This window comes from Solenopsis invicta, chromosome 14, assembly GCF_016802725.1.
Source record: "Solenopsis invicta isolate M01_SB chromosome 14, UNIL_Sinv_3.0, whole genome shotgun sequence".
In the NCBI taxonomy this organism is placed as follows: domain Eukaryota; kingdom Metazoa; phylum Arthropoda; class Insecta; order Hymenoptera; family Formicidae; genus Solenopsis; species Solenopsis invicta.
In genome coordinates, this window is record NC_052677.1 from 14,006,208 (window position 1) to 14,028,698 (window position 22,491).

General features: G+C 41.9%; 1 protein-coding gene across 1 annotated transcript in view; it reads right to left on the reverse strand.

Annotated features, from left to right (window-relative positions):
* The window catches only part of LOC105196203 (G1/S-specific cyclin-D2), a 40,984-nt gene extending 20,769 nt beyond the window's left edge, over positions 1 to 20,215 (reverse strand). The window contains exons 1-2 of the mRNA XM_011162003.3: positions 19,030 to 20,215; positions 12,098 to 12,313 (exon numbers count right to left, since the gene is read on the reverse strand). Of these exons, the coding sequence (XP_011160305.1) occupies positions 12,098 to 12,313; positions 19,030 to 19,227 (414 nt within the window). The 5' untranslated portion in view covers positions 19,228 to 20,215. The remainder of the gene's footprint in view (positions 1 to 12,097; positions 12,314 to 19,029) is intronic.
* Between the last annotated feature and the right edge of the window lie 2,276 nt (positions 20,216 to 22,491).

The window sequence follows — 22,491 nt, forward strand, 5'->3', positions numbered from 1 at the left end:
TACGTCACATCCGCACTCGAGGCCAGCACGAGGCGACGGCGAAAGAATCGGTCGACTGTTGGTTTAGAAGTTAGAAAGGCGACTCGTGACATATTGCGTGGCCTCGACTCGACTAATATTTACGCAAATTCAGCGAGAGAAAAGGAATATCCTGATGGTAACATTATTCACGTTCACGAGTCGTATCATTTGCTACACAACTATTGTTATTTAATATCGTTTTGCATAAATATATCGTGCGATTATTCTGCTTATGATAGCGTTAGTTAAGCGCATGCGATTAGCTGATATTAAAGAGAGCTGTAATCTAATATATAACGCTACCTGTTACATATTCAGGAATGATGAAAGAACGAAACCGTCTATTATTAGCTTGCAAAGTTAGAAAGTCAGCTCGTGGCGAGTCGCTCGTCCTCGAATGTCTGCAATCGAGCAACATTCCAGCCGCGCGCGTTAGTTCTTTTAATTAGACGGACGAAACTGAAATGAGCACAGTAATTATCCATCTCATTCCGTTTGCGCGCGTGAAGCACAATAATGCATTCATAAAATTCTCTACGTAATAAGCGTTAGGAGCAGTCTATGCAGCGAAGAAAGTTAAAAGTTTCATGTAGAAGTTAATGCCGTAATTGTCGCGAATATTTTGCAACCAGTTAAAATAGAGAACCAATAAGACGTAGAATAAACTGTTCGGTTATTTTTATCGGTGACCTTGCCAGAAAAGAAGCGGAAGTATTTCAGCGGATATCCGAAAAGTTGGATAGCCGTGCAGGTACTCTCTCCTCTCAAAGTCGACATCCGTTTGACATTCGATCCGTTCTGCTGTATCGCATTGTCACGACGTACGTATTTCGTCCACGTGCGGGCATTAGGCATAGTTTCGTCGTGAGGGCATCATCGATTGAGGGCGGTGACCGCCTCGAGGCTGTTCTAGCAGTCGCCTTTCGCAACACGTACGCCTTTTAGTCGGCTAGACACACTCGGATTACACTCGTGCCAAAATTCTCCGCGAGATTCTTCGCGCGGTCGCTAGAGAAAGAAAAATTTTTTTTCCGCGCACAATTAACCGTTACGCTTCCTTGCCGGTAGGGAAAGGGAGATGATTAATTTCCCTTTCCTCCGCGCCGCAAACTATCGCGATTAATTTCTTGAAGACTAGGTCCGTCGGTCATATAAAATAATTAATGTGACGTCAGGATTTACCCCCCATTAACGGAACGAATACCAAATTACTTGGTTTCACCGTAGAGGCAACGTATATGCTCGACTCCCGCCTGGCATGGCTTTGGCGTTTCTCACTACTTTGCATAACCGCCTGCGGAACGTTCTCACGACGTCGTACTACGTCGTTAAGAGATAATTCGCCGTGTATCTGCACGTGTCGGCACTATCGCGGTTCCTTTCGATAGCTGGACGAGTTTTCAGAGACGATTTTTTTATTCGGTGAAACTCATACTCCGCGGAAACTCTCAATGATGGAAATCGCAAAAATTTCTCACGAAATATGTTCCGATAAGATAAGCCATGCTTCCGAATGAATCGTAATAATTGCGATAAGCAATGGTTGTGTAATTATCGATTGTTGAACGTATACCAAAGTTATGTGAAAATGATTGTATAACGTTATCAATTTTATAATGTAATGAAAATATCCATATTTTCAATTACTTGTTACACGTATGTATACATATAACACTATTATATATAAGTTGAATATTAAACCGACAAATGAATAAACGAGAAATAAGAAGAAATGTCATTTTTCATCGAAGTAGTTTTTGGTGCTTAATACTATTTCCGTATCAATTATTAAATTTTTTATTATTAAATATGAAAATTATAATATTTGTAGTATAAGGCGACAACTTTCATATTGCGCGTCTAGACGAAATTGGTTTTGTGACTGTACATTAAACACACATGTGTAACATTATTTACATAATATTTCAATATGTTTCTCTAAAAGCTGCGCGTATCTGTCTTTTACTACAGGAGAAGCGAAGATATCGGTAATAAATCGTCGGGGCGGAAAATTGCGTCTTTGAAGCAGCTAAATACTGTGCTCTATACTCTACACTGATGAAAAGTAACTGAGGTCAAGTCAATTCAGGGGGACAAAAGAGACGCGTCGTTTTCATCGTGGGAGGAGAGGAAAATCAAAAGGAAAGAAAGAAGAAGAAGAAAGAGAGAGCCGGTCGCGGTGTTCTCGGGCGCGTCTCTTTCATCCGAGTTCCGCCAGAAAAAAGGAAATTCAAAAAGGACAGAACGCGCGACACACCTGTCATCCGGCAGCGAGCTTAAAGGTATAGAGCACAGCACGGCTGGTCGCGCGATGCGTGCCGTGCGATCGGTCGGTGCGCAAGATGCGCGTTTTGCGAACGAGTTATACGCGATGAAAATGGATGTCTAATAAGGTGCGTCCATTAAATCCCCTCAACGATCGTTACACGCCGCTCGTAAATGAATTTATCGCCGCGCGTTCGGCCGACTATCCCTTCGCGCGATCCGCTGTTTATCGATTCACGGGTCGGTCGGCGGTAATGCATTTGCAGTAACGCTGGCGATACCGGGCGCACCACCGGATATCCTCTATCGGGGGATAAGCGGGATAGTAAAAACCGAGAAAAATGGTGATTTTATTCCGAAACGTCGCAAAAAAAAAAGTGCGTTTTAGCGTCGGGAACTTTGTGCGGGCCGACGCGGCGGCGAAAGATTCGTTCGCGTAGGACAAACAAGGCAGTAAAATGTTTCTTGGGTATATTTTAAGCGGATCCGGACTGCTTTGTGTACGTCGAGTTATTGCGATTTTTTTCTCATGCGCCCTACGGCAAAACCTTCGGTACCGGACAATAACGCGCCTCAAGATACTCATTACCGTCTGTCCTAATTTCTTGTTTAAAACGGAAGTAATTCGACGGAAAAAGCGATGCACCTGTCGCTCATCCACCTTAAAGTACGGTACATCGGGAAAGGTGTCCGATGAATTAAAGCCCGCAAGGTGTATGTTACGGATGCAACAGGTTACGGTAACATGTGGCAACTACAACACGACATCCTGAGTTGTAATAATTATCGAAATTATTTTCAGCTATAAAGCTAAAATTGTATAACTCAATGTAAATAGATAGTCTTAATATATGTACTTTTTTTTGTAAAATAAACTTTAAGCGTAGTCTAATGATTGATTATAAATACACGTGCTTGTTGTTTCCACTTCCGATTGTAAAAATTTTCGTGGCAATCTTATAAAAATAGGATATAATTCATTTCTTTTTTTTTTTAGAGGGTATCCTGATTTATTGTGCGAAAAATAAATTAATTCCATTTCTTTATTTAATCTATTTTATTGCATATATTAATTTAACCTGAGAGACTTTTAAATCTTCTCTACTTATATTTTTATTACATTTCCTCATCTTTTAGAATAATTTTTATCCAAATGATTTTTCTATCCGAGCGTTTCTTTCTTCGCGCAAGTTCAGCAGCGGGACGCCTGCGCGCTCGAGTCGCGTGCTCGCTTAATTGTAGGGACAGATGGGCAGCTGCAACCCGGTGCAGCGCCTTGGAACCCCGGATCCCTTCGCTAGCTTTCGAGGATAGCGAAATGTTGCGTGAAAAACAAGACAGCGGTCGTCGCGTTGCCCGAACGCGCCGCGCCGGTTTCAGACATGCTGCTATATAGCGCGAGACAAAGCGAGAGCGTCAAGGCAAATGAACTCGTCGCTCGCATGTTGCATCTAATCGTGGCGGGCAGGTGCACACGCTTGCACGGCTCCTTTCTTTCTGTTACGGAGTTTTTTTTTTGCGAGATCGAGCGACGACCGATTAAGCAAAATGAAGATCTCGATGGTAACGGAGGCTCCGCGTTTATGTGCCGCGTTTCTCGCGTTAATCGCTCTTATCGCGATGATAAGATCGTCTTCGATAATGATGGCACGTGGAGAGAGGGGATTGCAGATGCAGATAAAGGTACGAATTAATTCTCTGATGCAATTTTTTCGGCTTATCTGTATATCACAAATATCACAAGTGTCTGTTTCATGCTATTACGAATGTTATTCAGATACATTCGATAAATTTTCTGATAAAGATAAATATTAAGAAGTTTAAGAATATATCAAATCAAATTCGGGACATTTAAAACCAAAATAGAAAGATGAAAGAACTAAAATATACAAATCGAATGTTTCAATATTTGCTCTAAATTATTTTCATCTGTGTACTAATCGTTATAATGAGTCAAGTCACATGTCTATAAGTTTAAAAAAGGAAGTAAATCATTCATACTTTTATTTATTTTAGAAATCAAATATCAGTAATAATATTGAATATTATCTTCTTAAAAAAAAATCAATTTTATGTTAATTTTTCTTTAAAGAAAATAATATCCAATAAAAGAAAAAGATCTTTTTTTTTAATAAAAATTAAGATGAATAATTATCGTAGTAACAATGTCGCAACATTATCATTATCAGCATTTACTTCAAATTATATAATTGATATGCTTCGCTCAAAAAAATATTCAAGATGTTATAAAATGTTTTATTTCCATCTCCGTTTTTTAAATACTTAAAAATGTTTTAAACGATTTTAGATATGAAACACTAAAGTTGTTAGAGATTTTGGTCTCAAACGTTCTATAGTGTTTTAAATATAAACACCGTTATATATCAAAAATAAGGATAGAAACAAAGCATTTTAATATTGTAAAATTAAATATTTTTTTCGCGTTCCTACATACACGTATCTGATATTATAAATTTTCTATTCTAAAGCTAAAATCTAACAGACGTCGATATTCGAACATGGGTATCCCGATAATACTGCCCAAGTATCCCACAAGAGGCAGCGTTTTCCTAGGGCTCGCGAGGTCCAAGAGGGGCCGGCCTCTCACACAACAAAGACTCCGCAGAAGGAAAGGGTCGCACCAGCTGCATCAAAGATGCCCCCCCCCCCTTCTCTCCTCCGTGTCCGCGCGTGCACTTCCGAGCAAAATGCACGATGCGCGGCGTACAATATTCGCACGTGTCGCGAGCCCGTTACACACGGGGAGAGACGACGACGGTCTCCGGTCGGAACGGGAGAAAACGGTGCCCCGCCGTTTCTTCCACGGGGTTTCCTGACTTCGCGGGGAAGACGGAGGAAGGAGAGAGAGGGGCGGGGGGAGGGGGATGCCCCGGCCACGACTCCGGGCAAAGGGTGCATACCCATGCTCACCGGTTCGCGCGGCAGATGCAGCTGCCGCGGGGCGTCGCGTCTCGTCGCGTCTCGTCGCGCCGTGCCACGGGGCCCGGTGCACCACCCCTCGAAAGAACTATACTCCGCGGCGCGGCGCGCACCTGGCCCTCACCTGCTCCCCCCTTTTCAATGCGCTCCAGCGGCCGACGCAACACGTCGCCAACCAGCCACCCGGCCGGAATACGACTCTCTCTCTCCACGCACGATGGATGTATAGATATGTGTTCCGCGTGCGTAGCGCTGGATCTTTAACATCGCCTTGTATTGTGTGTCCTGTACGTATGTACGCCGCGTGACAGAATGCAATATCGCGTCGCCGCGTCGGCGAGCTGACTTTCAGCTCCTTACACACGAGAGACGTAAAGACGAAGAATTCTCCAATTTCTTTCAGACGATGAACAGCTTTATCCAATTTTCGACATTAACGCGATAATGATAATTATTGTCGTGTGATGTTATCGGCTGTGTAAAAGTTCGAAGGAGAGCGCGCAATTACTTCCGCTTCGAATCTGATTCGTTCTTTTTTTCTATTATACTTTCACAAACGATAACAAAGTCCGTATATTTTCAATTCACTTTTTTATCGTTTTATATATTTCGGATTTTACAAGGATTTATTAGAAATTATAGAATAAAAAATTCTTGAAATAAATCAGACTTCACACGTATGTAGACGTTTTTATATGTATTTATATTTTTCAGATTTTGTAAGTTTTCTTTGGAAATTATTTCGATTTCAAAGTTATTTCCTGAGAAATCTTGCTATTATCGCGTCACATTCCATCGATTGTACACGGTAGAATTTATTTGTAATTATCAGTGATTCTTTAGTAAACATGAGTAAACATCCGCAGATCACGCGATCAAAATTGTAAATTTAAAAGGCGAGTAAGAATTAATTGGAGATTGTTGAAACGATTACGATTAACTAAAACTACTCGAAACTGCGATTTTTCTAATCGTCAATCGAAAAATCTTAATTACAAAGGAATAAATAAGCGGCGAGTTTTCGAAATGCTGCTACTTGTGGATTCGATGGAAATTTATTCATTCCGATAGTGTTTTGACCGGCGTGTGCACAGTACCGTGATGCAGGTGCGTAACGCCCTTACCTGGCACCTTCCTGTTTATTTATTGATGATTAGTCACTTTTTTTCACGTGTTGCACGATTCGAAAAGCACCGGGCGTAAAGCATCAGGCAGCGGCTCTTACCCCGCGTGGCTTTACGGGCCCTGTTGAATTGCCGTCGAAAAAAAAAAAAAAAAAACAGCAATTACTCCCTCAACCAACGTTTCGACTGTTTTACGCGCTGATTATCTCCCTCTCATTTTCCCGCACCTGCTGCTGTGGCGTCTGTGTCCGAAACACCGTTCCACTCCCTTTAACATCTCGTTAACAACTCGACCGCAATCGCACGCGACAAACAAGTTTTTTTTTCGACCACGCTATTAGTACCCTTTTTCTCTAATTTCTAATTTATTCCTTGTATGCTCTTTATATCTGATTAGATCTACTAGGCTTAATCTAGCTTTCTGATTAAAAAAAAGAACATTTCGGCGTATTATTAGGTTCTATTAATTTTGACATTTTTTTTATAATACACACACACATTTCTGCACATGATAATGTTTTATCAGAGTGAATAAAATAGGAATTCATAATAAATGCAGCCAACGCAAATTAATATATACTAGAAGAGATATTAATATCTATTTTATCATTGCTCAGTAGGAGATAACTGGTCAAACTATTTCCTCTTTCATATTTATTCTCACCACTTCCAATGAAACAGATTCCTATTTGCAGAAAATGACGTTACCCTGGACCTTTGTACGTCTTCCGTACGTCGACGAAGCAAGAAGGTGAATATATCTTAACGATAAGAAAAGAAAAGTGCAACCTGAGAAGGGAGAGGAGAGTTTAAAAGCCAGTAGTAGGCGAGGCAAGAATTTCGCGTAACCTTGACGGTGGTTTAAACCGAGAACCGAGCTTGTTCACACACACACACACACACACACACACACACACACACACACACACGTACATAATCGAACGACGGCAGGCTGAGAGAAGTGGCCCGACGCAAGACGGAGAGACAGAACGAGAAAGGGCGAGAAAGTGAGTGAGAAAGTCACTGGAAATTAAATAATCGTTTCCCGTATCAGCTGTTATCTATTTAGGCTTGCTCAGGCTATCGCTTGTGTTTGCTTGGGAGCACGAAGAGTTGAGTCGCGTTGCGCGTATTCGCTCCGAAGTTCCTCAAGACAGACAGAATTCGTCGGCATGCACACGCACACACACACACACACACACACACGTACGCGCGTTGCACACACAGATGACCACCACGTGTCAGACAAATGCCGAAAGAGCATTTAAATTCACGGAGCCTGTTCTCTTCACGTGGATTTCTCAACAGCGTGTCCCAGCCGGCCGGTTTGTTTGTACGAGGAACTACTATCTAATTTACAGGGAAAAAACGGTCGCCAAAATGTTGCGAACGAGACATGAATCAGTCCCTTTTCACGCAGGACGTGAAATTGGTGAATGGAACTTTTTTGACCGGCAGGCGATAACGCATATTGTTTCGCTGTGACATTCTGGCGTATATCGTATGGGATGAGTCAGAGGTATGCCATCAGACCTAGAGATCCTTTCAAAAAAAAAAAAAGAGAAAACTCAGAAAGTACTCAGGCTACCGCGGACTTTAAAAGCCACGTCTTTGGTAAAATAAGAAGCTCAAATTTCAAAATGGGTTGTTGGAAATCAAGTCCAGTAGCTTTCGTTAAACGTACAAAGTTTTACCGAAACTATATTTTAGATTGTAGTTTACCACGACAAACACTAGACTCTGCATAGTTTGATATCTGATACTCGGCGTGATTATCGTCTTGAGTTTCATGTCACACAGTAGTCCGCAGAAATAGCGGTGTATTATAATTTCTGCAAAAGGATCTCCTCGTCTCCCTTTTATTGCGACGGGAATGCAAGTAGAACAGCAAGACGCAAGGAGATGTAACTGATCAAGTATTCGTCGTTAAAATCATAGAAATTGTCGCGTAAACTTCGTAATTGAAAGATCATTCATTCTCAAAGATCGATCATTCTCAGCTACAAACACATGTGATTCAAGAAAAAAATTGAAATACTCGAAACGCACGTATCGTATCTCAATATTATATTTAGAATTGTCGAAAACAGAAATCCTTGTTATTTCATCGTACAGCGACGAGTTTTTTGTCTCTGTCGCAGAAATACACAATTTTATGTTACAAGGTTAATAGTACTACAACATTGGCCTTTAAAAAAAAAAAAGATCTTCAGATGCGAAACGTTGCATGACACGTCGATATCGTGCACAATTTTTTTTCGCGACTAACATCACAATGGGATGCAAAAAATGGCAATGATTCACGGGAATAGTGATCGGATCGGAGTCGCGTCGTTGGAGATACGCTACTGACATTGCTGATGACGAGTTATCTGGCTTGCCACCAATAGAGGAGCGCTTGAACAAGATATCCTTGTACTCACGTAAAACGGTGGAGCACACGCTGATGTAATTCTCGCGTTTCGTCGAGGTGCGCTCAAAATGAATTCGTGAATAGAATAATACTATGTTGCATATAAAAATGATAATCGAGTCTTTTAGGTGTTACCTGTTCGAAAGGCGACAGTAATTTTCAAAAATTAATAAGTTACGATTTAAAAGAACAATTTTAATAGAGGATCAAACATCTTTCGCCTATGAACGAATATAGATACGCATATTTATCACATCCGTCAACTTGTATAATAAGCCCTGCGCACACATTTCCGAAACGCGCACCGAGCGACGCCTCGCTTCGTTTTGATCCAGTGGGATAGATTCATTTAAATTCAGAGATCCATTCACAAGTCTCAGAAAAATTGTTTTTTAACCTTTTTGACATTACGTCGGCGACAAAATGTCGCGAGTGGGCTCACGTCATCAATATAATTAATTCATGTGGGGGAAATTTAGATGGTTATTCCAATGAGAGAATATCAATGCACGATTAATTGCTACGTCTGGCGATAACGATTCAATGCCGGTGTCCGATCACGCGCGAGTACCTCCACGTGAAAACGTGCGAGACGAGACACGTAGAAAAGATATTCAACTTTCGAGGCCGCAAAGAAATCGTGCGACCGGCAGCGAGTGAACGATAGACAGAAAGAAAGAGAGAGAGGGAGGAAGGGAGGGAAAAAGATGATGATCGCCGTCCCATTATAGCTGAAGACCGACTGGTACGGCCCAAAATAGTCCACGTGGAGCCACGTCACCGTCGATTGGACCATCTCGCATTGAAAATTGCGCTCCCGGACAAGCCATATCATTCGCCTAACGAACATGATTCGACGCGACGCTTCGTTGCAACTTTGTGCGACGAATATGTGTGCTCGGACCGGTCGACCGGTCGATATGCATTTAATCTATGATCTGACCGCCGCGGTAATGTAGTCCGCCTGAGACTATTGTAGAGGCGAAAAGATAATCGCGATCAAAACATGCGCATTTAACAAAATCCGCGTCTTTAATCCGTGCGCTTCAAAAACCAGTTCAGAAGTCTAGGTCCACTTTTTTGGGAAAGAAAAAAGCAACCTCTCAAATTTTCTTCAAGATTCTAGTTATATTAAAAAAAAAGAAAAGAAAAATCATCATTTCTTTTGTGATTAGCAAGACAATGGATGCTTAAATTTTTTATAAGTTTATAACTTTAATCCTATATTTTACTTTTTATAGACTGTAAAGAATAGTATCTTTTTTAGAGAAATTCTTCGGCATTTCTTTGAAAATATTAACTAAAATTTAAAATATTATTTTTACAAAAATCAAGTTCGGATTTCGAGGTCACTCTTTCAACTTTTGCAAAAGAATATTGTAGTTCAGTCTGGCTTTTATTTTTATCGAGTTGAAAAATTAATCAAACTTATTACTAAATTGATTTACTTAGAATTCTCAGTAATATATATTTCCGTGATAAGCTGAGAAACGAAGCACGATTGAACGCTCTTTTCGATACTTTGTCTCGGTTATGTACACACTAGATATGTACAACTGAGGGGTCAACGCTCGTAAAAACAAACAGCACAAGCTTTCTCTTCTAACTTCTTAAACGCAAATTCCCTCCGAGTGAGATAGAATTAAAGACCCTCAAATATTGTGGTTTTGTTTCTTCAAGGCGACCCGTATACGAAATAGCACAACACGGATTCTGCTTAAATCCGAAAAATAAATTCGACTATCGTCGACACGTGTCTCGAGAATTTCTTCCCTAAACGTTTCACAGCATTAATATGAAGGAGCTCGGTTAAGATACCATGCCAAAAGAAGATTAATGACTCTTCAATCGGGAATACATTTGTTTCAAAATGTTCATTTAAAATTCCGACGTTCTGACATGTATAATAAAAATTCATTCAATTAACTTGTTCTATAAATCAATAAAATGTAAAACAAATTACGAATTTCTACGCAACTAAAAACTAGCAAAAAAATCAATTTTTATTTATACCTTACTTGTTTAAAAAACTTACTAAATGTATATTTTTTGTCGTGGCACATTAAAAAACATTTATTTTTAAGTAAATATTTTTTTTAACATGATATCCTTGTGATTTAAAAAAATATTTCTCAAGTTTAATAATAAATTATTTTATGCTAATTAATATTTATTTAAATCGAGGAAATGATCTGAACGGAAAAAACTTTTTTTTCAGTGCATGCATCACAGAAGGATGGACAATAATTCTAAATTATTCTTATCTAATCAAATCGCTTATCGTAAAAATTCTTTTCACTTTTCAAACATTAGTTAAAGTCCCACAGAGGTCGACGAAAAAGAGAAGGTCAATCACGTCTTAGTTAACTTTAACTTAACGTTATTATTAGTTTAAGAGAACTGGTTTACGGGAAGTCGTCGCGCCACTTTGAACGTCTACCTCGACGTTCTACTATTGCTATAGGCCAGAGAGCATCTTTGTATACGTCTACCTAACGTTTTTAAATGTGCGCGGAACTCGTCGCGTTCGCAGTATCGCCGATCGTCACAACCCAGATACATATATGGATCTATGGGGGAGCGAGCGATTTCCTCGCGTATTTCTATTCGCGCCGGTCGTTACTCCACGTTCCGCACGCACACGACGGGATAACGAAATCGCGCTCGATCCAGCGGAGATCGCGGCAACGAGACGACGTCCAGTATCACGGAAATCGCCTCGATCTCTCGCCGTATCAGTAAAACAATCGTTTAAAGAATTATGCAAACGGGAGCTGGCAACGAGTACGCGCGACTAGCGGTATCGTGCGTGTGCCTTGTTCGTTCGCACGTGTCGCAAACTTCGCCCGATTTTGTCCGTACAACGCGTTAGCGCGTTAAGTAAGACGAGAAACTGGTGCTCGAAATCGACGCGAATGAGAAGCTTACACTCCGAAAGGTTTCGGTCGTTAACAAGATATAGGGGACACTGTTCATTTTCCTGCATCTAATAAGGATCCTGCGAGATTTAGATGTAGAGCAGTTATCTGCGCTGCGCTGTGCTGAATGCCCGATTGATCTTTGAAAATTGTCAACTTATTGTTGAGCGATTGTGTCCGCACTTACAGATAATTGGCTGGTTGCAGAGACCTTTTAACAGTTTCGCGATAAGATAAAGTCGCGATTTGCGTCTATATGGGTCAAAAAGTTAATGCGCAATTCGTACGTACTTGCCACGTTACAGAAAATATCGATCGAGAGAGGAGGGTTTCGAGCCGGTAAATAAACCGGTGACCTCACACTCTCGATCCGTTCTATCTTCGTGCGATCGCCCTTTTTTTTTTCTCTCACTTACCCACAGATCGTCGAGGGTGATGGAGTTATCGGTGTAGAAAACCAGGACCTCAGCTGTGAGCGGCGATGTTTCGCGCAGCTTCGACGCCAGCAGCAAACAGGCGGTGCCGAGTAGCTGCAGCTGCGACTTCCTGATCGGGCAGATCGACAGGAACCTGTCGACGTAGTTCATCGACAGGGGAAAGACTTCATCCTGGCACTTCTGCTCGTCGCATACCTGTAACACAGCCAATGCAGGACAATGTACTAAGGCGTTACGTAGCAATGTAACACATACGGTCGCGTGATAACGCGACGACGAGAGATCGTTTCAAGGCCGAATGAAAGGGGGAGAGTCGCCGCACGATAACGTTCGGATACGCAAGCTCTCGGGATGCAAATTTAGCTTCGGCCAGCGTCGCGAGTCCGCGTTGCGCCGAACGTAATAACTTCGGGTGGGTATCTCGTAAAAATATCGAGTGTACGCGCGTGGTGGTGGAGTCACAAGTGGATCGATTAAATAACGACGCGAGATCTCTCCTCGCAACTTTGGGGACGTGGCTCGAACAAATTCGCGATTAGAATCCGTGCGTTTTATTTTTTTCTCGAGAGACTTCTTTTTTTTTTTTTAATGCTTAAAAGATTCACGCCGAGAGAGAGAGAGAGAGAGAGAGAGAGAACGAACGGAATTGTCGCACGACAATCGTTCGTAAACCTAGGCGTAGGCACGCACGAATATCGCACCGGATTTCCTTCAATCGTATTTTAACGAGCACGGTCGCGACATTGTGTCGCTACGACTGCGGGTCGATCGCCGTAGGTCAAGGAACTTTTTTTTGACTTCGGGATTCATTCGTCGGGTTGAATTTCCCCGTGAACGATCTCTTCGAAAGGTACTGGAATGGAACGAAAGCGTATCTTATCGTGAAATGTAGATTAACTACCTGTCGTAAAGATAGCTAATTGCATTTCACTAGTTTTCGACGTCTACGAATTTATCCGGGATTCTCACGGCTCTCAGGAGAGAGGCCGCCTACTCTTCCATTCGGTCGCGCACGGGTAAATTAAAAACCTAAGAACCGTTCTCGGTATCTTATCGATGATTTATCGCGTGCATCAACGGCAATCGCGGCAGCGAAATGAGTCGCATTTTTCTTTTGTTATCGCGTTTATTGCCGCATGTTTATTATTACCGCGTGTTTACATAAATCGCAGCGCCGACGGACCCCGGGGAGCGGCCTTTGAAGTTTCGGGGACCGCTGAATTTGCGGTAGGATCGCGAATTAACTTCGCCCGGGCGCCTCGGGGTGCCGCCGAGCCGAGTGATCGTGCGTTCTGTCGAGCCGCGTGAGAGGAACTTATTGAGCGTGACCAACGATCGCCAGCCAGCTAGCCAGTCCTCTCGCTGCCGCACACACGCATGCATGCACGCATGCACGCACGCATGCATGCACGCATGCACGAATGCATGCACGTTCGCACGCACACTCTCGTAATTACTCCGCCGCCACCACCAATTAGCAACACGGGCTTAACGAAATAATCGCGCTACGCCAAATCGACGAAAATCGGTATGTGAGATTGGTTCCGCCCGCAGAAAAAGAAAATACGAAAAAAAGAACGAAACTAGACGTGGAGAAGGTGAACATTTCGGCAAACTGTTGCTACTAAAGCAAACAACGCTCGCCGAAACTTTTCCACGTCCATTCCCTCTCTGCAATTGGTCAATATTAGATAATTATCCCGAGGGAGTGAACACACTCTTCAACGAAATCGGTTCGAGAGATTATCTTGCATCTGTTTAAACACGTCGACGAAAGACGAGCGAACCCAAATTAGGAGCAAAGGAGAACCGCTTGCCCACGAAATGCACGAGCGGCGGAATGTCGGGCCGCAAGTCATTAAGAAAAGGCATTCCTATAATTCTTCGCTGCACATTATATAATATGCTATTTTTTATATTATTTTTGCACCCCTTTTTAAATAACATGTCGAAATAATGACATAATACAATTTTTTAATAATAATTACTATGACGTCTTTTATCTTTAATGTTATATTATTGTAACAACACTATTAAATAACATATTACTTTTAATAAAATAAATCACGATAATAAATTACTGCTGAATATAGATCTTAAACATATCATATTTCAACACAAAGAGCCTTTAAATGTTTAAGCGCTGACCGAGTGAAGCAACCATCAAAGTTCTTTCGGCATGTGGCTTTACGTTTATGTTCATTTTTAATCGGTAACTCATAATGAATGTACTTATTTCTGACATTTCTCTCTCTTTTTTTTTTTAAAGATGAGTCGCCTTAGAACTTTGTTACTCTTATCTGCGTGACTCTATCGTGCTCGCCGATCTCTTTTACAAGTTCGGCGCCAATTAAGTAGAATTGCCGCCGATAAAGCCGACCGCGACCGGTGTTATGTCTCGTATGCATCGATAATAATCGAGCAAGGCCCGTCCTTAGCAGCATTCTTAAGGGAAGCATAAGGAATTCAGAATTCGACGGGAAAGGAACCAGTACGAATCATCCGGTGTCCAATTGCCCGCGCGACGCGGTTTCGCGACTCGGTAATTCAACACTTTCATTATCAGCGGCATTCGCGTGAGTTCATATACAGAGTGACGTGCGAAAAATTAATCTGGGATACGAGCCACGTCTTGTCTGGCTCTTTAAAAGCTTGTTTAACGTACTTGACGCATTGAACAACAGCTGATTGCATGTACATGTTTAATAATTCACGAAATTAAAAGGACCGTGAAATTTGAAATTACAAAACGGACTAAGTTCATCCCCGTGAAAATTAAATTATTGATCTCAAGTTGTTTTGCCTACTCAATTTTTCTATGATAGTATTAATTAACAAATTAATTTGTAATTAAATTGTGGATCCAATTTTTTCTTTTTTTACAATTTTTGAATAAAAATGGTAGCGTTTTGATCCATGTACGAAATTAGTTCTGCCGACAATGAAACTACTCTCATCCTTAATTGCCAAGACATCTAACACTGAAAGCTTACAAATTACCTATAAACGACCGTTTCGAATCTAATTCTAGAAAGGAAAAAAATGTAAGCCTTAGGACACCCTATAGAATTGTGATTTAGCTGCAAACGCTTTTAAAAGTCGAATACATTCCATCGGCGCACATGACGACCTGTCATTCGCGTCGACCGAATCGACGAGCGCAATGTCGAAGATTCGACGAACACGATGCGGACTTGGCATGCGTGCCTGCGACATACATATACATATACACGCGCAAACGTGGCTGCGTGCGCGACCCAAGTGACTCGCTTTCGTCGTGAAACAACACCGTCGAGGTCATCACGTGAATTCGGTTATTGCGATTAAATGTCTGGGACGCAGTGGTAATTAAATGCCCGAAGAAAGGAACGACATCGATGCAAAAAACTATCGAAGTTGCGCGATGTAACAAAGAAGCTAGAGCGAAAGCTCGTTTAAAGTCTACCGTATCAAAAATTATATTGCGTTAACCCAGGGAGAAATAACAAACGTAATAATAGACGTCTGATCGACATCTCTCAGACGTCTAACCGACGTCGATTCAATTTGTTCTCCCTGAGAAGTACAGAAGAATTCGTTGCATCACGAATAAATAAGCTATCGAGTCAAAGAATTATTGTATTTATATCGTATGACGTGCATTGTTCATCACTATTTTTATAGAAAATTTGATATTAACAAAAGAGAAATCAATGCATATATTTCCTGCAGCACACGCATTAAGAGAATCAATAGTCTTTCAATATTGGTCAAAATTTCGTAGTCATATATATATATATATTACTTTGCTATTAAGAGTGAATTCTCGAGAGAAGCAAGTATCGGCAATAATTCTAGTTTTATACTAGCAAGGAGATATACCAGTATATAACTAGAATTATCTAGATATACATGAAGGTATATAATTATATAATATTGTGGTAATCGCTACTGCGATAGACGATGCTCTTAAAGAGAGGTAACGCGTTTGGCGATACTGAGGCTTATGCCGGCTTATCGAGAGCTCGTCGCCGCAAAAGAAGAAGTCGAAACGGCAAAAGAAAACAATTTGTGCCTTTGTGCCTATGGGAGAAAAAAGCGGGCGCATATCGTTACATGCTATCGGAACGTGAGCTCTCCCTGCGATATACTCGTATCATTTCGGTTACGATTGAAATGAGAGCGACGCAAAGAACGTAAAGCGACAAAAGGAACACAACAACACGGAATCCGGTTCGGTCCGGAAGTGGAGGAGCTCATTACCATACCGAGAGGAGAGGATGAAAGTTGGACAGGAGGTAGCAAAGGCAGAATCAATTCGATAGATCGCCGTCTACTCTGGACGCCTTTTTCTCCGGATAGTTCGTGCGGTGTAGAACGACCCACTCGGCGAATTTTCTCTGTTTCCCCGGGCGTTTCTATTTTTGGCGACAACGCCGATACCACGTGTAGCTATTGTTTTGAATATATTATGTACCATACCGCACGTATCAAGCCGATCGCCAATGTACTCCGTTCGATTTGCCCAAGACGAGTCGCGAAATCATTATCGCGGGTCCTAATCGAAAACTTTCTAAGAATACGCTTACTTCAAGCGAGCCTAATTAAGCTAGACACAAATGACCCGCGATAACTCGCGAATCGTGATACTGCAGTAATCGTTATCGCGAGGGGGAGAAATGGAGAGGAGAGAAGAGGAGAGGAGAGAAGAGGAGAGGAGCAAACGGGACTACATCTTGCTCTCGAGCTCAATATCTCGTTCAACTCGCGCGGACGGACACATCAGAATTCTTTTTTGAATCGCTGTCTTCGGATCAGAAATTGATAACCGCGCGATAGCGCATAGGTACTCGATCGATCGGCTGCCGATTCTGGCTCTTTAATCGGTGAGAAAATAATGTGGATAATGTCAATCGCGGCGAATTTAATTCCCCTTATCGGCAGCTTTGGTAACACAGTGACGTAAATCAAGGGGGATCTATCTACTTATCGGTCCGAATTTCCTGCTCAATAACAGCGAAATGTCAAAAACGTTACACATCGCCGCGCTGCGGCCGCGGTATCGTAGAGAAAATCGTCTTCTTTTTTTTAATTATGAAAAATTTGGGGAAAACGAAAAAATTCCAATTAAAAAAGTGATCACGTATGGAGAGTGTAAAGCTCGTTATAAGAAATTATACATGAACCGTATTCTTTGTACGTATTAAAAATCGGAGAAAGACCTTTTATCGATATCTTGAAATAACTTTTATGTCATTCTTCGATTAGATAAATGGTCCGAATAGCTCTTTTAAGAATCTTAATCTTGTAATCTCCGTGTTAAATTCCCACAGAAATCAGCGAGTGAATTCCTCATTCTTCACACCGGCAATCTGGATATTTAAATTTGGGAGGCGATTAAAATTGAAATTTGATTGATAATATTTCTCGACCTTCATGCATTTTACATTTAAACGTATAAAATTTCACATATAGAATATATTTCACGTTCGACGATGGTCGCCGATGATGAGAAACGCGATTGCGTGGCAATCTGAAGAATGTCGATTTTGTCTCGTCGAAAATCGACAAGGAGCTTTGCGCGGGTATATATGTATATATAGACTCGGGGAACACAAAGCTGTCGCGACAAAAGAAATGAGGCAACAGGTTTTCGACCGTCCGTCGTCGCTGCCGAAACACTAGACGGACGATTTACGAGAATCGATATTGCAACGCGCGCCTATAATTTCGATCAATTTCTGCCATTCGTCGAACATGCAATGTACAGGCTCGTTACTTTCCTCTCAAAGTCAGAGGCAATTCCTTCGAAAAATGAAAACGTCGACGTTTTATTTTGTAATATTTAAAGATTAAGATTGATTGACTTTTAAAGGTACGTAATAAAAAAAAATCTCGGCAAATAAGAGGAATCTAAATATGACGAGAATTATGCCAGCGAGGTTTATGTCACGAACGCGTGTGTATATACTGATTGTTAATGTGACATCACAGACCCCAGCTGATACATTCGGTCCGGCGATTAGCAGGCTTTAACTCGTTAAGTTCCAGCTTATTAATTTAACTGTCGCATGCAAAAATATCTAACTTTTCTGTCGTAAAAAAAAAAAGATAGATCGCTCTCGCACGATATCAAGCCGCGTTTCGAGAGAACGCAAGAGCCGACATTTACGTCTCGTGCGAACTTGACCTTCAACCGTCCCTGTAGGGTATGTGTATTTGGATCCAAATCAATTCAATTACATTGTTCCTTAGAGGCACCGATCGCCCGCATTATCTTCGTCACGTTTTTAAATCGACGAGCAAACAAATCCCTGCTGTGCCATGCCCGAGAATAAAATTCCCGCACAACATTAGACCGAGACCTTTAACTCTGCAGCAAATGATAAAAACCTTTTCTGCCTACGGACACATGTATATGCGAGCTTGGGAATAGCTCTTCCCACAGTTTCGCGTGCCGAACGAGAGAACTACAAAAAAAAAAAAAAGTAAAATAATCTATCCGCCAAACTATAGATCACCTAAGTAAGCTTTACTTTTAGATCGGCCAGCTCTTTGTTTTTCCTCGTAATCGGCATTTGTCAAACTATTTTTACATTCAAATTAAATACAACTCGCGATTCAATTGTCTCGCCGGCGACTGCTTCCTTCAGAGGCGGCACACTCGTGAGAAACGGAGACATTTGAAATACGATCGGAGATAGTGGGTGCGAAACCGTCACCGTCACCTAACATTTAATTGTACGGTGACAAAGAATCGAACAATCGAGCCGCAGCTCGCGGCGCGACGGCCTGGTCGCCAGGGTGAAAAAAGCTAAGCGTTTCCACGACGTTTCGCGGAACCGGCCCGTCCCGACGGCCGGCCGCGGAGTTAATGCGCTCGCGCGACATACTATACTACACACGGGGCTAAGAGACTCATCTTCGCTCACCTCCAACATCCAATCGGCGACGACCTTGCGCATGGGCCGCGAGATATCACTCTGCACGCACTCGAAGTACGACCGGCTCGGCGCGTAGCGTTCCTCGGTCTGCAGGAGATTCTGCAGCACCCGGTCGTCGCCTAGGAGAGCAGGATCGGCGTACGCCCGGCACTCGTTCTCCGTGGTCTCGCAGCATAGAAGATCCATGACGGGCGAGGATCGAGCAAGTTTGGCTTCTCTTCTCTCTTGGTTCTCTTCCACCACGGGTCTCTTCTCCTCAGAACACGTAACGGATCTGTTCCGTCCACGTGGTCCGTCGAAGGATCTCGTTATTGACGGATTCCAGGACGAGGAGAGAGAGAGAGAGAGAGAGAAAGAGATGTAGGCAGACACTCAACACCTTTTTCACAGCGAACGAGACGGAAACGAGGCTCTGATCACTCACCTCGCGACAAGTCGCGAACGACGACTACGCGCGTACACGCGTAATATGTGTATGTATGTGTATGCGCGCGCGCGCGTGTATGTGTGCACGGGCCAAAGTCGCAATTGCGACGATGCGACCAGCCAGAGAGCAAAAGAGAGGCGTGTTCGTCTATTCGATCAGTTTCTCACGTGCCTATACATCACATATTCACCTTTTCAAGAAAGATGTTTTTGTCTCTCTTTCTTTCTTGGTCGACGTAGAAAAATTGCGAGTACTTCTCCTCCTCTTGCTCTTCGATACTTGCTTTCCACACGTTATTCCGCGAGTCAAAGCACAAAAAGCGTAATAAATAATACGTTTGCGAGGGGGGGGGGGACTCTCGAGGGAGATCTTAATAAATAAGCGTAGTGCGTGTGTGCGTTTTCCGGCTGGTGCCACTTGATCGTCGGGCGATTCGCGTTTGTCGAAGTCCACGGGGCGACTAGTACGTTTCGTTTCCCGAAGGAATCATGAGAAAAGAGGGAGAGAAAGGAACAGGCGCTTTGATCGGTGCGGGAGAGAACGACGTGAGTTTCTTTTTTCTTTTTTTTTAGTCCTTTCTTTTTACAGACCGACGCGAGGAACAACGGTTTTCCCTCTTTCGGAGTGTTGAAACCCAAGGTTGCCCGGCCCGCCCGTCCGCCTGGGTTACAATTTAAATGTCCTGCGAGATGCGAGGAGCGCGAGAATCCCTCTCCACTTTCTCACGATCCGACACTGGTGACTTAACAGGTCAGAATGCCTGCAAGCCACAGCGCAGGCACCCGAGAGTCCCAGAGCCGGTACTCTCCCCACTAAACCGGCGCTCACTTTGGTCACGTGGTCCGTACTGGTTTCCCCCACCAGCGCGGCGCCAGCGTGTCACGTGCAACGTAAACGTTCCCCCACTACTTCTAGGGCGACTATGGTTCGAGCGATATGACTGTGTGGCGCCGGTTTAGTCGTGAAACAGCGGTGCAGTGGGGTGGACGGGGGTCTGCATCGTGTAAAGTAGCCCCTTATGTTCGACACCTAAAAGCTCCGACTACACATGCCGAAATTGTATTCGTTTCTACGTGGCGTTACGAATGTACGTAATAATGGCCCACTAGGAACTTTCCATTTCAGCCGTAAAAGGATTACCATGTTTTTATCGCATATGTATTGGAGGTAGCAGTTAATAGTTCATTTTATACTTGTTTTGTACATTAAATTTTATTTATATCGAGTAAAGTAAAATAGTTTAAATGTAAAATATTAATTTGATATCAGGAAAATTCAAGAAGCGGAGAGAACGTAAAAAAAAGGAAAAGATAAGTGGAGGAAGTGAAAATATGAAGACCGAATATAAAGTAATAGACAATAGCGATAGAACAATGAAGCTTTCAAATTCGAAAGAGAAAACTAAAAAGAGAAAGCTAAAAAGAGAAAGCCATTTACGTGACGCTCCACGTGTTTCTAGATTACGGCAACCTGTTGCTAATGGCAATAAACCCGCAATATTCAGTAATTCAAATCGACTAGAATAATAGCTTGATGAATATTTCTGACACTTTCGTAAAAAAATTGCGCAGATAAAGAACTTTCTCTTTGTGTTTATAAAAACATCCTAGGTATTTCAGATACTTTAAAAGCATTAAATATTAAAATTTCACAGAGCTATATTAGAAGCTCGTGAATGTTGACATTTACGTTATGAAATTCTAGAAACGTTAGAGTTTTCACAATCGATTCTTGATTAACTCTCGCAACTTCGGAATATTAGCTCTGGCGTAGAAATATTCGCGAAGTTACGCGTTTTCTTCGTGAGAAAGTTAAATATCGTATTTTTGAGCACTCTCGCTCAGTTCTGCCGTCCTTGGGCCTTTGTACACGATCCAACACTGAACGAACGAAGCACCTCGGTCGAGTTCGGTCCCATTCGTTTTCGTTCGTTCATCCGAGACACCAGAGCTCCACGTTGCTCTTCGCCGACGAGTTTCTTTCTGAACTCAGCCGTCGGCGAGCTTGCTGCTCGTTGTCATCGTTCTGTCATGAGAACCCGAATTATCAAGGACAGAACTCTCCGAGGACTTTCCCAAAGAACTGACAAAATGTTTGCTCAAAATTGAGAAAATGGCACTACTTATTGACGATATCTGTATTTTGAAGACGACGCCGCGACGTTATGATTCATTAAAAAATCATTTCCCTAATATAAGAAGATATCTGAGTAGAGTTAGATAACTATACTCAGATATCTATCAGGTATTTAAACAGAGTGTTTTAATTGAGCAAAAGATTGTACATATTGTACTTTGATTGTTTTCGTTCTCTTTTGAAAGAAAAATTCGCCTAATAAGCAAAATTCCTTTCTCTTCAAGTCACTAATACAGAGAAGCTTCGACGCGGTTTGCTTGGACGCTCTCATCAATTTTTATAAGTAAAAAGAAAAACGAGAAAGAAAGCGGAAGCGAGAGAAGGAAAAAGAATAACGGAGGAAAAAAATATAATTTATATTTACACTTATATTCTTTTAATGAGCTTAAAATTTACTTTCTTTAAATAACTAATTTCATGCTTTTTTTTACTAGATTTAGTTTTCAACATATAATACCTTAGTAATTTGTTAATACATTACAACTTGAATGGTCAAACTAAAATAATATTTGAAATATTATAAGTTCAATCATTTTTCATTTTTTAATCAATTATAAATATGCTACTTTGATATTATCGAAACGTGATAGAATCTAAAGTATTTAATGAGCATGCTCGTTTACTGACATCGAGCATGAATCCCATTAAAATTTTCTAAACTCCTGCGTTTTACGTTATTTGCAACTTTAGAAATTCTTCGTGCGTACGTAGATACGTGGAAAAACGAGGGTCGCTTCCGGCGAACAATTTGAAGCGATCGACTGTGAGAGAAGCGAGAACAACGGTGGACAAGACGAGGAGGAAGAGAGGCGGTGCGGGTCAGTGGGAGTTAGAGCCACGTAGGAGATAGAGTGTCCTTGGTGCACGAAACCGTGTGGAGTTTCGCC